At 34.4% G+C, this 15,570-nt stretch overlaps 1 protein-coding gene across 8 annotated transcripts in view; it reads right to left on the bottom strand.

Moving 5' to 3' along the window:
* The window catches only part of VPS13D (vacuolar protein sorting 13 homolog D), a 113,834-nt gene that overhangs the window by 72,107 nt on the left and 26,157 nt on the right, over nt 1-15,570 (bottom strand). For 6 of the 8 annotated variants that reach the window (XM_085309158.1, XM_085309159.1, XM_085309155.1 and 3 more), the window contains 13 exons: nt 15,106-15,288; nt 12,211-12,433; nt 11,037-11,247; nt 10,720-10,891; nt 9,264-9,376; nt 8,464-8,673; nt 5,999-6,264; nt 5,707-5,840; nt 4,530-4,685; nt 3,712-3,937; nt 2,840-2,914; nt 1,883-2,086; nt 454-543 (listed from right to left, as the gene is read on the bottom strand). In XM_085309158.1, coding sequence (XP_085165284.1) covers nt 454-543; nt 1,883-2,086; nt 2,840-2,914; nt 3,712-3,937; nt 4,530-4,685; nt 5,707-5,840; nt 5,999-6,264; nt 8,464-8,673; nt 9,264-9,376; nt 10,720-10,891; nt 11,037-11,247; nt 12,211-12,433; nt 15,106-15,288 — 2,263 coding nt within the window. The remainder of the gene's footprint in view (nt 1-453; nt 544-1,882; nt 2,087-2,839; nt 2,915-3,711; nt 3,938-4,529; nt 4,686-5,706; nt 5,841-5,998; nt 6,265-8,463; nt 8,674-9,263; nt 9,377-10,719; nt 10,892-11,036; nt 11,248-12,210; nt 12,434-15,105; nt 15,289-15,570) is intronic. The other 2 variants (XM_085309160.1, XM_085309157.1) reach the window with 1 other exon arrangement.

The raw sequence follows: 15,570 nt of genomic DNA on the forward strand, positions 1-15,570 counted from the left end.
ATAGGTCAAATCTCAAATTTTTTAAAATTAAAATACAAGTTATGATGGTCTCATTATGCGTATCCATTGTCTTCAACCTAATCTCCTACCCTCATGTGCTTTTTTTTTTCCTCTCTGAAATAAATAATGAATCGAACRCATCAGAGAAATTAAACGTCAAAAAAGAATGCGTTAACACAGAGACAGCTAACTACTTAAGAGGACTATCCAAGGACATGCCAGTCAACATGAAATAATTTCAATATAATTTTTGTATCAGCAATCTATTTTTTTCCTCTCTCYCCGTCACATATTAAGTTGGGAAATCTTCCCTCCTTTTCCTCCTCAGGATCATGTTTTTCACATTTCACACTCCTTTATACATATTTTATGTTGGAAAAACTTCAGGATAGTATAAGACTGCTTTCCTAATCTTAAAAAGGAGAAAACAAAACCCCAAACCCAGTATCTTACCTGAAAGCTCACGGTTATAATAATCTCCGGAGAGTGTAAAATGAGCATAGCCTTCAGGGTTGGCTCTCAAATGTTGCAGAAAATTCAAACCTACCACAGAAGTAAGTATTTTACTAACGTAAAACAAATGCGATCAAGTTTCCCTATTTAGGGAAATGTTAATAAGAAATGGAAAGTTTTTGCTTTGTCTTTTAAATCCAAATAGTACCAAAAGCGCTTCATAATGCTTTTTAAATAACAACATTTATGAACAACCATGCTTTATAACAGTAACCCTCCCTTGGGTTCGGTTCAGGACAGACTCCCTCTGCTAGGTACGTAAGAAGGAATAAGCACAATTATAACCCTCCAGAGACTGTAGTCCGCTTATCGTACCTTCCTCCACACAGTAGAATTAGACCTGTGGTCAAAGATTCTGATTACATTTCATCTACACTAATATGTAGACTGAGACATGATGAGAATTATCATAGTAAATAGATTACTTCTCCCTAACCACCATTATTTACCACCAGGCTAAGTAGGACACATACCACGTGTTATCTCATGCTCTAAACAAATCTACTAAAATGCGATCAGACATTTTCTACTAGGAAAAAAAAGTCCGTAGTTGCATTTTAGAGGCAGCAATGCTAGAAAACTTTAGCAGATCATAACTCAACAAAGTGGGAATAMGTTTTTTTGATATGTTCACAATCTTTTTTAAAAAAAATCCTAAATATGCTTCCTATACGAATTTTGTTTTTTTTTGTTTCATCTTATCTTGACTTCCCAGATACTACCACAATTAAGAGACTGATATTAAATCATGCATTCTGAACCTTGGCATTCCTACTTGCAGTAAGTGTATTAAGTCACATTTATTTCAACCTTTAGCAATCTGCAAGAGATAGTGAAGGAACTGACTGCAGCTAAATTACAGCTCTTTTCTCCAGTACTGAAAGGTATAAAACCAAAGTATCAAGTAGCAGAGACATTTAAGAAAACCAGCACAATCATCAGAATCAATTAAGTCTTCGAAAGCTTCTTCCTGAACGAGTAGTCAGAAAGTAGGAGGCTTACATGATCCTTTTTCAGAGAAATAATTATAGGTTGCTTAATAAAGAAAGTGTTGTTCTCTTTTACATTATCTGTGCATAAAACACTCAAGTAGCTCAACTCTCCACATGCTAACGGAATACAGCCTTCTCCACCACCTTTCAGCCAGATTCAAAATACTAGGAAGCCACTAATAAAAAGGTATCACAACATACACAAAAAACCACTCCAGCCAACACACACCCACACACCCCTTTCCCCTGGCTCTCCTTTATAGCAAAAAGTAAGCTATTTTTAGGGAAGCAGAAGTCTGCTTAATCAAAGAACAATTGACACTGTATACTGACAGAGGGTAATTTAATGGGACTCATTCAACAAAACAGATACTCACGTGAAAAAGTTAACTCAGCAAGGGGAACATCACAGTCCATGCAGTCATCAATAAAGCAAATACATATATTTTCTGCCTTTATTTCCACTCCAGAGATGGACTGAAAAGGCACAGTCCTGCCATCTCGACCAGAAGATGTCAGGGAAAGTGATTTCAAAGGTTCTGCATTCTTAAACAACCAACTTGCTGCTTTTTTCAGCTCACCTTAGAAGACAAAACAAAGCAATCATCTCTTACTTTCTCAGTGAAATGTACTTAATGTAAAAAACATAAAACCAGCTAAAACTAAAGTAAATCTAAGTAGTATAGCAAAGGACAGAAATAGTATTAAAATGTGTTCTATTTAATAAAATAAATAGGATGAAATTATAAATACAAGTGTTCTCTAGAAACAAGAAATGTTCTTTAAAGCTGTAAACTGAGGACCAACATAACATACACCTGTATTAATACTATGAATATCTACAAATGAGATGGGAAACATGACAATACTAAAAAAAAGACTCTCTTGCATGAAAATTTCCCCTTCTTTCAATATACTGCATGCAGAAGTAAATAAAACACATGATTCAAAAGACAAAGATGAAAGAAACAGGTAAATCACTGGGGAAAAAAAATTGGTCTCAAAAGGAAAGAAAAGTCTAAAATAATGGATACAGAAGTCTAAAATAATGGATACTAACACAGCAATCTAGAGTGAGATGCATCATGAATAGGGAAAAAAAAAAAAAGTGTTTGGTGACCAAAGAGACGAAATGACACACACAGAGCAGAAGAACAGAAAAGTGAGAATGCTTAAGATGACACACACAATTTCAGTAGTTGCAAACCAAAGTAAAGTACAGAAGGGATACTGTCTGTATATCAGAGCTCCCTTATTATCTGAGTGTCTTTACTTAATCACAAGCTGGATAACATAAGTAATACGAAAGGCCAGCTAAAAATATTTGAGGTTACCTTGGCAGATCAAAAGAGCTTTACGACAGTCTTCGATATTGAATCCCAGCTCCTGAAGGCGAGCCAGTTGTACCTCTACAATGAAACAATTAGGCAACCATAAATCCTTTTGTTTTTTCCCCTTAACTTGTTTTAATTTCTAAAAATAATTATATAGCAATAAAGGAGCTTTTTATTTTTTTGAAGATTATAGCATACCTTTCAGCACTACTTTTACAAAAAAACACCTAATGTTTACATTTTAGAATACAGACTAGTTTTATTCTCTTACAGTAAGTTAATGTACTTCACTGATTTCAGTTTCAATTCTTCTTTAAGTACAACCTCTTCACTCAGAACACAATTCCTCATTTAGTTTGAATCCCTCACATGACTCAAGTATAGTACCAGAGAAGAAAGCCGTTTTTCACTTGTGTTTRTTTTTTCATTTTTGTCAGGCAATGGTTCCAATTGCACCCAAGCTTTAGCTTTCAAAAAGCACTTTCACCAAAGAAAAATAAAAGGCTGCTATTCATGAAGAAATAGAAACCACCATAATCACCAGCTACTTCACTATCAGTTTAAACAACTTGAAGCGCACTCCTTTAAACATTTGCTACCTAACAATTAGTCTATCGTCATGATGTGTAAGTGACACTGATTAAAACTTAACATAATACACTGCCACATTACAAACAGGTAAGTCACTTTTTTGATAATATTATCTGATGATGGCATTAGACTGACAATTCAAATCATTATGCAAAAACCTTCATTTCATTGAAGATACCAACACCTTTTTTTTTTTTTGTTAAAAATTAAGTCTAACTTCACACTGCAGAAGCCTCCTCTAACCATAAAAAAGGGCTTCACTGTGACACTTAAAAACATACCAAGAACAGGATCCAATGCACGTTTGGATATCTCTTTGTTTTCACATGTCAAGGAGGAGCTCTCATTAACCAGTACTGAACTAGAAAGATTAGCAGTACTATCGGCAACCAATACAGCAGAGTCAGACACAGCTGCACTAGTCTGTTGAGGAATGGACTTCGCAATGGCCAAGAACAGCTGAACATCATTGTAGGACAGTCTGATATCCAGTGCTTGCAATTGAATCTAAATGAAAATTTAGAAGAAATAAGATTGAGTGTCTCCACATTCTTCTTTTACATTGTAGATAACAAAACATTTGCCAAAGGGAGACCAAAATTTAATATTAAAATATGATGACATTGTTTAAAGCTCCAATAGTAAAATTGGCAAATTTCCATTACTATTTAGTAACAGAGTCCWGAAGAAAGAATTTTTTTCATTATATACGTTTTTAGTTATTGTTTTCCTTTTGTTGAAAAGAAGCCCCTAAAAATATTTTCCCACTAATAAACAATATGAATGAGACACAAAGGAAAGAAAAAGATTGTATTTTCTGTAAATTGGTTACTATCTGACATGCCTGTATTGTAAGTCTACATTTTTTTCACTATTGATTTCTGCAATATATCTCAGAAATCACTCTCTCCTCACCAGTAAAAGCATTTTTTTGCATGCTTGTTTCTTTGCCTTTTCCTTTCAGGCAGAATTCACCTTATTCTTTTCTTACATATTTTAAAATATTCCATTGAATTCCTGGGATTAAAAAAAAAAAATCTCTGCAAGATCATGGTCTAGTATTCTATTGCATATAGTCTCACTCAGTCGTTTATATTACCTCTAAAATAGGAGGAAAATCCTCACTGTTGAAAGCATCCAACAGTCCTGAACCACTTGGGTAGGAAGCATTCCCAACGAGTTCCATCTGAATTTGTACTGGATCAATAATTGACAGTGCAGTCTCTTGCTCATTTCCTAATCGGCATGAGAAAACCTGAACAATTAGAAATAGTGGGAAAAAAAANAAAAAAAAAAAAAAAAAAAAAAAAGTTAGGATCTGAAAAAATAAGCCTGGCAAGAATGCTGAAGTCAAAGGGTATCTACCACAAAACAGCAAAACTATAGCCAAACTATTCTCTGTGGACAGTTTCTTTATAAACTTTAAGACAGTAAAGAACCCAAAAGTTCCAGTTCCTAGCTGCTCTTCCAATTCAGGAAAAAAGATTCAGGTATCCAGGTTAGTAACTCCTTTACTGCAGAGCTTTCATCCAGCGCTCCTCCACGGATGGTGGACTTCATTTGCTCCACTTCATTGTTTGCTCTGCTATAACCTTTTACCTAATGCAAAGRTCTTAACACAGAAGAAGCTCCTTTAATCAACACAAGTTCCTAGAGTGAGCAAGTTCTTTTAAACTTTCCTGACATATTACATATGCCTCATCTCTGAACCTTCTTGTTGCTTTCCTCTGAAGTGTTCAGAGTTTCTTCAGATATTTCACCTAAGGCTGGCCACAGCTAAAGTCTGCTGCTGACTAGAATGCAAGKATCACTCTCCATACTTAACCTCACAAAAGATTCCTGCCTATATATTCCATCCACTTTCATTGCAATGGCATGATACCGTTTGCTCACCTCAAGTCAATTATGATTATAGCCTGTGAGCCCTTTTCTGAACATGTAGGCTTCTGTCTACCCAGTCAGTCTTCAGCTTTCAGTGTGCAATCAATTTGCCAGTTTATGTCTAGAAGTTAGACTATTATCTAGAATCTCAAAATATTGCTTGTCAAGTGTTTCAGTATCTTAATAGAGACATTACAAAAACATTCTTAAATCTGCTGGAAAACGAGAGTGCTCGATGTGGAATTTACTCACTTCAAAAACAAATTCGTGGATTATTCTAGTAGTAGAACACGTTGTACTCACGACTTTAAAATCAAGTATTAATAGTCAAGTACCTTCATCATTAGTTAATCCAATTTTAGATTTTTTATAAAAGAACAATTATTTTTTCTTACCTCAATGCCAAACAAACTACCAGAGAAAGGACGATCTAACAACTTTGGCTTGTAAGTGAGAACTGTAGTCCCCTTCAAAATAATTGCATTGGTATCAAAACAAGACATGTCTTCAACAACCACAAATTCAGTTCCTGAACAAAACAAAATCATAAATAAAATAAGGAAATTTGAAGAGTCATCAAGCCATTTTATGTATTTCTAGCAGGATTAAATGACCTATTTTCACTAGCACACGGCATCTAAACAACAAAGTACCTAAAGAAGTACCATAAGAAAACAATGCATTTACCTGTCACGTTGACCTTAACTTCCAGCTGTTTTTCTGTAGATACTTGTAGAGATGAACGTTTTGTAACAACTCCACTTTTCACTGTTTTTGGAACTACACTTGTTTCACTGCTGTAACTACGTTGCCAGGAAGGAAGGAGATTTTCCGTTTTTTTGGTATCCCCAGGAGTATATAAAAAGTCATGAACAAGGAACAACCAGTCAAATATTAGAAACACACGAAGGTTGTTCAGAACAACTGTGAAACTGGAGGAATCCTTAGTAGACCTGTTAAGAGAGGAGTACACTTAACATGAATTTTACGTTTTGCATAWTCTATTTTCTACATCAATTTTAATAGAAAGCTTCTATAATCTGGCAAATAAGAACTACATGGAACTTTATAGAAATGCACATAGTTTACAGAGTGTCTGACCTTTTCTATTTTTTTTTTTTTTTTTGAAAACAGATTGAAATTCAACTTGCTTTACACACAACCACCTCACTGATCTCAGCTCCAAGAAACTTTGAATAGCTTCTAATCTATAGTAATAAAAAAGACGAACTGAAAGACCCTTGCAACAAGAAATTAACTTATAAAAGCATCTTCATATACGAGGATTAGTAATTCACAAAACGTCAATTCTTAAAACTGAATTTTTTTTGAACATCTGTTCGATATCAAATCTAATGTACAGCATATGAAATTTGAACCTTGCTTCATGCCCTTCTGAAAGATCAGACATACAGCATGTTTCCTTTCACACTCTGATAGCATTTTGTAGTACAGGAAGCTTCTTTGTCATTCAGAAAAAATGCTAGCCTTACTGAACTTTCAAGCATCACATTTTAAGAAGGATAAAAGTGTTTGACTTCATGATCTGGACTATCCATAATATTTGGTCATGTTAACCAGAAAATAACCTGCATGCTTAAATACTATGAAACAATTTTATATCCAACACATTCTGAACTAGAAAAATCCTTATCTCTTATAAAACTGTAATTCCTTTGTGAGGAGAGGCCTGCATGCATTACTTCCAACAGGAAAATCCTTTAACCCAGCCTGGCTCTCTAGAATATTTCCAAAAGGCATAAGCCAGTATAACACTATCACTGTGCTGTGCAAAAGCTTGTATCTAGTGCCAAGGATGCTTTCACTAGTAAAAATGTAACGCATGCTTATGCAGCTTCGATTTAAAGGCGCAGCAGCTGTGGAGAGAATAAAGGGGAAGGAACCACATCACTCAAACCACATTAGGCTTTATTGTGCAAACTAACCTTCAATATAGGCAGAGGCTGGATAAACCATTACAGGCAATATTTTAATGCTGTTTTATAAAAAAAGATCCTATCACAGTTTAGGTTTATTCAAATGCAAATCCTGGAGCCTTTCTGAATGCAAACTTATTCTCTAAGCAGTTAAAAGCTTCACACAATCTCTAAATTCATACGACAGATTGCTTACGTTTACTTAAAAATTTTAAGAACAGACACCTTCAAAGTTTTCCATTAGACTAAAATACAGCCCTTTTTTTTTTTTTTTTTTTTTAAAAAAAAAAAAAAGCTACATTGCTTCTGCAACTATTTTGGAAGGTATCAGACTCATTCTTGAAAGAACAAGCTAGAAAGCTAGGTCTGATCAGTGAGGTTTGTCAGAAGTGAGCACAACATATTACCAGTCATTTCACTTCACTTTCCTTTTCATTAGGTAATATCCCTCAACAAAAGACCATGCTGATAAGGTTAAATGCTGACATTATTACTTTACACCATTTCCAATATTAAAATGAGAACAAAATGGATTTCCACACACTGATGCTTTTAAGCATTCCAAGAGATTTAGATGAGAAAAAACAACATAAGAGAGAATACAGAAGAGAAATAGAGACTTGGTTTTTTAAAAAGGGGCTATTTCCATATTTGATTCTTTCAAAAAGGCAAGAGTGACACCTACTGGAAAATGGCTTCTCTGCCAGAATATAAGGAAATTAACTCTGTAATATAACTACATACAAACATACAAGTAAGAAACCAAGCATGGATATACGTTTTAAAGTAAGCATAGCTTTAACATGACTGATTTCAGCAGGCTAGAACTTCACCCAGTACATTTACACAGTCAAACTTAAAATAATTTTCTCATTGTTGCAGTAAAACAAACAAAAAACCCCAACAACAACAACAAAAAAACCCCCACAAAACCTAAAGCTCAACAACTTTCAGCTAATTAAGACCTGCACATTTCATTCTATCAAGTACCACTTGTCCCCCCAAGAAATACTTTCAAGTTTAGATATAAAGCCAGCAAGAAACTTTTATGCATGAACAACAACTATATTAAGGACGAGACACTCCTGACCCAAAAAGAAAGTTGCTGAAAAAAGTAAAATAAAATATTAAAAAAGAGAAACAAACCACAAACAACCACCCACCACCACCAAACAACCACCCACCACCACCAAAGAACACCACAGAATTACCAACCTGAAGTGCAATTCAATCTGTATTGCTCCTGGACTACTCATATTCTTTGATGACTGAAAGATACAATTGAATACATTGGGCACACCTGCAGTAGTCTTCTGTCCAGCATAACGTGTGTCAAATGCCATCATGGAATGAGAAACCAAATTTACAGACTTTGTTGCATTTGAACAGCTTTCATAAAGCAATTTGGATTTCTTAAAGTCAAACCTAGGGGAAAAAAAGCAAAACATTATATTTGAGAGTCTTGAACATATTTATTCCAAGAAGTCGCTTAGTCTAAAGTATACGAGCTATACACCTAATATCTTTCATATATGTATTTTCTGTAACATCTATAATCACATATATTAAATTATCAAGACACAAATAGGATCCTTACTCTATTTAGTAATATTTTTCACTGCTGTGGAACCTTCTGGATTAAAAAAGCATGGCAAATACCTCCTCTGTTTGTGTTTTTTTTTTTCTTTTTCTTTTCTTTCTTTTTTTTTTTTTTTTTAAAAAAAAAAAGATTTCCCCTCAACAGTTTGTGAAATAGAATACTACTGGTCTTGGTCAAGTCAGCTGATTTCAAGTCACTGTGATTTCAAGAACAGCTAGAAAGACACAAGTCAATACCTTTTGACTAGTGGCACTTCATCCCATCTTTCAGGTAATTCAAGTGTCAATTTGGACTCCAATTAAGGAATCCTGTTTCAATTCACATTTTCATGTATTATGTCAATTCTTATCTTCTAAGACCTTAGAGGAATGTAGCATTTAGGATAATGTATTCAATAACAAAAGAAAATTCACACCTTGCTAAGGAGCTGCAAGCATCTTTTCCCTTTGGATCCATCAGTTCCAGGCTCACATTAACCATGTCAATGAGAAACGACATAGAAGTATATACTTCTCCACTCAAAACTGTCTGAAAATGGAAAACATCAACAAATGTTTTGTGGTTTTTCAGAACTTTTTTTTTTTTTTTTTTTCATTTTTGAAGTGACAATTTTTATTTGGGACAAACACAAACAGTTATAATATACTGTCTTTCTCCTTGAAAGAGTTTCATTAACCATCACTGGACAAAAGTTACATTTCAAAACACTGTAGCCTCCAACCTGAGCAATGTCTTACAAAACAAACCAACACACACACAAACCCCACCACAAAACAGCCAACCATTCTTTCAAACTGTTTCAGCCACCTTCTATTATTAAATCAGATTTGTAGCTTATGGAACTACTAAAAAAACTTAATTTTATTTAGAGTTTTAGGGGAGGTGCCTGACACACAGAACATACTAGTATTAGGAGAACTTTACCCATCCTTTCCTCAGATCTTAAGAGGATCCTAGATGCTTTCTAGTATTTTTCCCCAGCATGGGCATACATTTGCTTATCAAGCAGAGTATAGTCATGCAACATAAACAGTACTTGGAATCCCACAAGACCAGGAGAAAACATGTTATTTAACAACTTCTTCTCAGTAATAAGGACAAATTCCAATCAACTCCAGACTAAATGCTGCTCAAAGTCTTCCTGAAAGGATAGGATTTGACTGCAGCCCTAAGAGAAAGGTGATACTTGGGAACATGCTCAAAAACTTGGATGGCTCTGTGAGCTTCAGTATTACTGAAATTCTTCTCTCAGATCTGCCAGATAAAAGATGACTGTTGACACAAACAGAAAATAGTACATGTTCCATTTAATCTTTTAGTCAGTCTTTAAGAATTTCACAGACCCAATGAGAAAGGGATCATCAGCCTGCACATGATGACAAGTCCCTCTAAAATGTTTTATACAAACAGAAAAGCTTAAGCTTGTTAATGTGCCCATAATATATAGCAATAACAACTCAGCTTAAATATTCAGAAAATAATTAGTACAGTTTTCATTGGTTTACTATGTTTTTTCCCAACMAGTACATTTCAACATACCTAAAAATTACTAACCAATACAAGCAAAGGCTGCTGCTTCTCCAATACCTCTCAAAATCCTAGTCTCAGAAACACTAAGGGGTAAGAACAAGCCACAGGTGAAAGGACCACCTAACCAGTCATTACATCAAGACAAATCTGAATTCATAGCAGTATCTACAGAGGAAAGGGCTCAAACCATCACTGCTCTTCTGCTTAAGCCTTTTTATTTACCAGTCAATCTCTCAAACAACACGACAACTTTGAAAGCTGTTTCGCCTAACAGCAAAACAAAACAAAGTAAAATATTTTAGGACAGAATTTCAATTGCATAAACCCACAGTTCCTCTTACATGAATTCTTGGATCCTGCAAATCATAAGGTCGCATGAACTCTTCAACAGGTTCCCCAAGATTGTTCTCCAGAAGTCCACGAATCAGTTTATATTTAATCAAATCTAAAGAACAATGGACTGAGGACAGATTGCCATGTATTGATATGTCCGCAACTGAATGACTTAGCTCTCTACAACAAACAAGGAAAAAAATAAACAGTATTTCAAGGTGTTATAACAGAGTAGGTAATAATTCAAGATATAATAGAAGGTATGTACAACACTGCAAAACATTTAGGTAAACAGCTTAAAGTGATCCTGTTTCCATCAACTCACTTGTCCAAGTTTCTTTCTACTTGTAATTTCAGTCTGAAAGGTTCTGTTAACAAGCTTCCTCCTGTCTGCCTGACAAAGTAGGATGGAAAGGTCAAATCTGTACTCATATCTTCCACAGCTTTAGAGTACTCTCTCTGATACCTCTCTGCAGCAAATATGTCCATGTCTTGCAGATCAACCATAATGCAGTCTAGGAGGCAGATGTGATCCTCTGCAAGTACACGTAAGATAATACATTAAGCAATAGAAAGGAGTAAAGAGTATGTACAAAAGTAATGTAACTTATTCCAAAAAGAAATCTGTTTACTCATTATTCTGAAGTTATTCTGATTTTTTATTATTAAAGACTTTTGTTCACACTTATCAATACCTGTAACTAACAAATATTGAGCTCATTCTCAGGTAAATGTTACCTTATTTATAAGAGTCCCACAGTACTCCTTATATGTCTGCAAAATGTGTTTGAAATGCACAGAGATTGCATAATTTTTTCTTCCAGAATCTGAACTAACACCTCTAAGATCTCTAATTCTTTAAGTTGCAAAAAGCCACCTTGAAACTAATTTCCTAGAGTATAAGAGAATGGAATTCTGAAAATCAAGTTTTTGCACTCATTACATACTGGTTAAGAAATCACAAAGTCATAAAACATATAACCCAATATCTACCCACTATTCTACAGGACACAAATATTTAACTGTCCTCTCAGTTAATATTACAACTTTTATTCTAATAATATTCCACATTAAAAATAAAACTATAAACATTTCCATAGTTATGATCATATCAGATCATATATTTATAAGTAGTTTATAAAGAAAGATTATAAATTAAGCCTCTAGCAAATTTCTACTGCTGTAAGTTTCTGAGGTAAAACACACTAGATTGATAAGTCTGACATGGAAATCAATTTACTAAGCAGATGCATATTCTAATGAGTTCCAGAAGGGCCTTTACAACAACAACAGCAACAAGTTACAGACATGCATCTTAAACTGAAGCCAACTCTAAACAAATAGATATCTTTACATTCTTTAGACCCAGAGTGTTACTTTTCAGTCCATTTTCAGAGTCAAATATGATATATGTGAAACACTGCAGTGTGAATGCTGCACTGCATTATTTTATACAGAAAAAGAAGAGCTGAACAGGGTTTCTACCATTTATCACATACCTGGGCTATCAGAATTTGGTACAACAGGTATTTTCAATTGTTGCCCTTGCTGTTTATTCAGGGTAGTCAGCATAGGCTCACTTTTCAGCCTAGAAATGTTTGTTCCTGATGATTTTTTCATAAACAGCCCTTCTGTCACTGATTTTGATTCATCTGCACTTGTCATTTTCTTGATGCTGTGCTTTGGGGTTCCCAAAGGAGATGAAAATTGAACTGAATCCTGCTAATGAAAGCAATTCTGTAATTAACAATGGATATTTACATTAAACACTAAGGAATCAATACAGTAAGACTGAAGCTACAACAATCACTGTCAAAAAAACTAAGTATCCTATATGAATGCCAGTATCTTCTACCACTACCAAAAGACAGTCAAGCTCTTTCCATTTTATCTTATCAGTAGATTAAAACATTCTCTTTAAAAAGAACAAGTTTACTTCAGTATTATTTTCAAAAAGCTGTGAAACATTTTCAATGAGAAATTAATTCCAAATGAGTGGTTTTAGTACAAAACCAAAGAAAAACCCCAACCCTAGAAGAAATTAATGCAAACTAGAACAGTAAAATTGACAAGATATCGAATATTTCTGCAAAATAACGACTGCTAAATATTTAGAAGCTATTTTTCACAGCATAACAAGGGCTTTCTTCAAGTTACAAAAGCATGCATAATGATTTCTGCAAGATCATACCAGTAACTTAACGTTTTTGTGAAAATAGTGAATGAACATATCTCATATACTTGAAGTTAACTTTTTATGCACTCTAGATAATTTAGTCATAATATCAAGTGTCCCAAACTTGTCCTGTAATAGTTAACTATAAGATGGAATAAGTCTTTACCCTTATTATTAAAACAGCAACAGCTGGGGGGCAGGGGGGAAAAGCATTTAATAATTTATCCCTCTTCCCCTACATATGCAGTAGAAGGAAATCTTAAAAACCTTTTCAAATTCAGAGAATGCTCTCTAACACCAAATAACTGAAAAGTGTGTGATCTGCTCCACATTGACCAAAAGCATCACTTCAATGTTAAGAGATTTTTCTCAAAGAAGTTACTCCAGTGGAACAGGTTTACACACTACCTTTATACCCCAAAGCTGATTTTGATATGCACTCTGTTTACTCTGACTTGAATTTGTGAATTTCGTATTTTAGTTTAACACAAGTTCATTTGCCCAAATAAATAACCATATAGCATAAAATTGCTGTCTTATTTTGGTACTTAACCTCTGATATCACAGTATAATCCTTACCCATAAAATTTCCTTTTAGTTCCCAATTATGAATTTTAGTAATTAGTGCTTGGAAAGTTTCCATTACAGTCATGATCAAGGATTATAAAATTATAAGTTTAAATACTAATGTTCTCAGATTTCTAAAGACAGGAGTGAAAAGTGTATACAAAGAAAAACCATATCACATCACCTRTAAGTCTATGAAGTTACACAGTACATCCAAACTGGTAGCTCCTCAGACATGCATAAAGAGCAAAACACAATAAACTTAAATCTAATTCTTATGGAATTCAGCAAAGTCTTTATAACCCAAACATACTTTTAATATTTCAAGGAATGTCTTTTTTTTTTTTTTTTTTTTTTTTTTTTTTAAGAAATAGTTTATAGATGAATGAGGAGCACCTGAACACTCCTATAAATACATGAAATACCTCAAATAAAGTGGGATCCTTGTACGCATTGCCTTGTAAAGTTAGTTCCTCATAAACAAACATAAGATAGAGGAGAAAAAAAAAAGAAAAAGAAAACTGAAAGAAACCCCACATTTTTATTCAAAGTCCCAGATTTCCACAGTGCTAGGTAATACAGTATTTCTCAGCTGAAAGAAAATTACACACACTTTCTTTACTCTCCTAACATTAATTTGCGAATCCACCACTTACGAATCTTTAAATATATTAGCACCCTTACATGCTCTAGCATGTAAGACAACTCAACATTACAATTCAATGCTGCCTTGCAATAAAGACACTGATAGGAAAAAAACAAATTAAATCAGAGGAAAGAACAGGTATGAAGGATCAAAAGTATCAAACATTTCCACAGTTGGCCTATTACAGTTTGCTATAAGTGGTTAAACATATTTAAACCAGTTTCAATACAAGCCGTAAAGACAACAGCATAGAGGTACCACAAAATTGCTGTGGTAAATCAGTCTGCCTAAGTTTTCCCAATTTTCTTTTTTTTAAAAAAAAGAAAATAGCTGATTCCCAGAACAAAATAATAATTTTGTTGCTAAGGCTGGATACAGAAAGTCTTCTAAGACAGATTTTCCTCACCCCAAATTGTGTGTGTCTCTCTCTCAAAAGCAACACAGACTAGTTCCTCTCCCACACCTAGCCTAAGTACACACAGTTGGTTTCATTAAGTGAAAGGAGAAAGAAGGCAGAGGGGGAAGGGGAGAAAATAATTAACAACAACAACCACTCTATTCTCCAGCATGTTCAAGCAACTCTCAGCCAAGACACACTTCCATTTTCTGCTACTCACTCAACAGAAATTTTGTTTTGTGGAAAACTGAAGAAGCTGCTAAACAGGGTTAGATGAAAGCGCTTCTAAGCTGCCCTTTTCAGGTGTGCACTCATTGTGTTCTGGGTCCTAGCAAAGGCAAATTCCAGTAAGTCCTTAGAACAGCCTCCCCTCTGCCCTAAATGTCTTAAAACAAGCCCAGGTGCAGCTGCCAAAGGAACAGCTGGGTACAATCAGCAGCAGACAAGATCCAGATTTTCATATACATGCTGGTATGGATGGTTTCACTACTAGTAGCATTAAATATATAGAAGCAGAATAAAAGAGTCATTTACCATTCTGATACAGAAATAAAATGCACAAGAAAAACTGTCAGCTGCTAGATTCAGAAATAAGGTTCTGTTTTTACCTTGTTCTTTAATGAGAAGGTACCTGGCATACCCGCAAACAAAAATCTGTTCTTGACCTTCAGTTTCCCAAGATTAGCTACAATGAGACTGTTAGACTTCGAGCTTTCAGGTATAAGTAGGACAGGAGCACCAGCCTCAATGTCAAGAAGAACTCGGGAAGCTCGCTGTGCTTTATCTCTTACCTGGAAAGATCAAACATTTGTTTGAAAACTTGGCTTGTTGCATCAGAATAAGCATGCATGTTGTGGTTTTTGCTAATCTTCTAGTATTTTTACGTAGTGGATGCCCATAACAACACTTCCAGAAAAAAATCTTATTTAAATGAATATTATGGTTCATAGGGAAGAGTTTCCTCTCAGGGTTTTCTGGCATCTTTCTACACTTAAGAACACATTCAGAAACAGTCATTATGTTAAATTAATAGTTTTTTTTTTTTTTTTTTTTAAATCCAAATCAAGTAATTA

This window comes from Rhea americana, unplaced genomic scaffold (assembly GCF_003343005.1).
Source record: "Rhea americana isolate MKP2758 unplaced genomic scaffold, rheAme1 scaffold_293, whole genome shotgun sequence".
Classification (NCBI taxonomy): Eukaryota; Metazoa; Chordata; class Aves; order Rheiformes; family Rheidae; genus Rhea; species Rhea americana.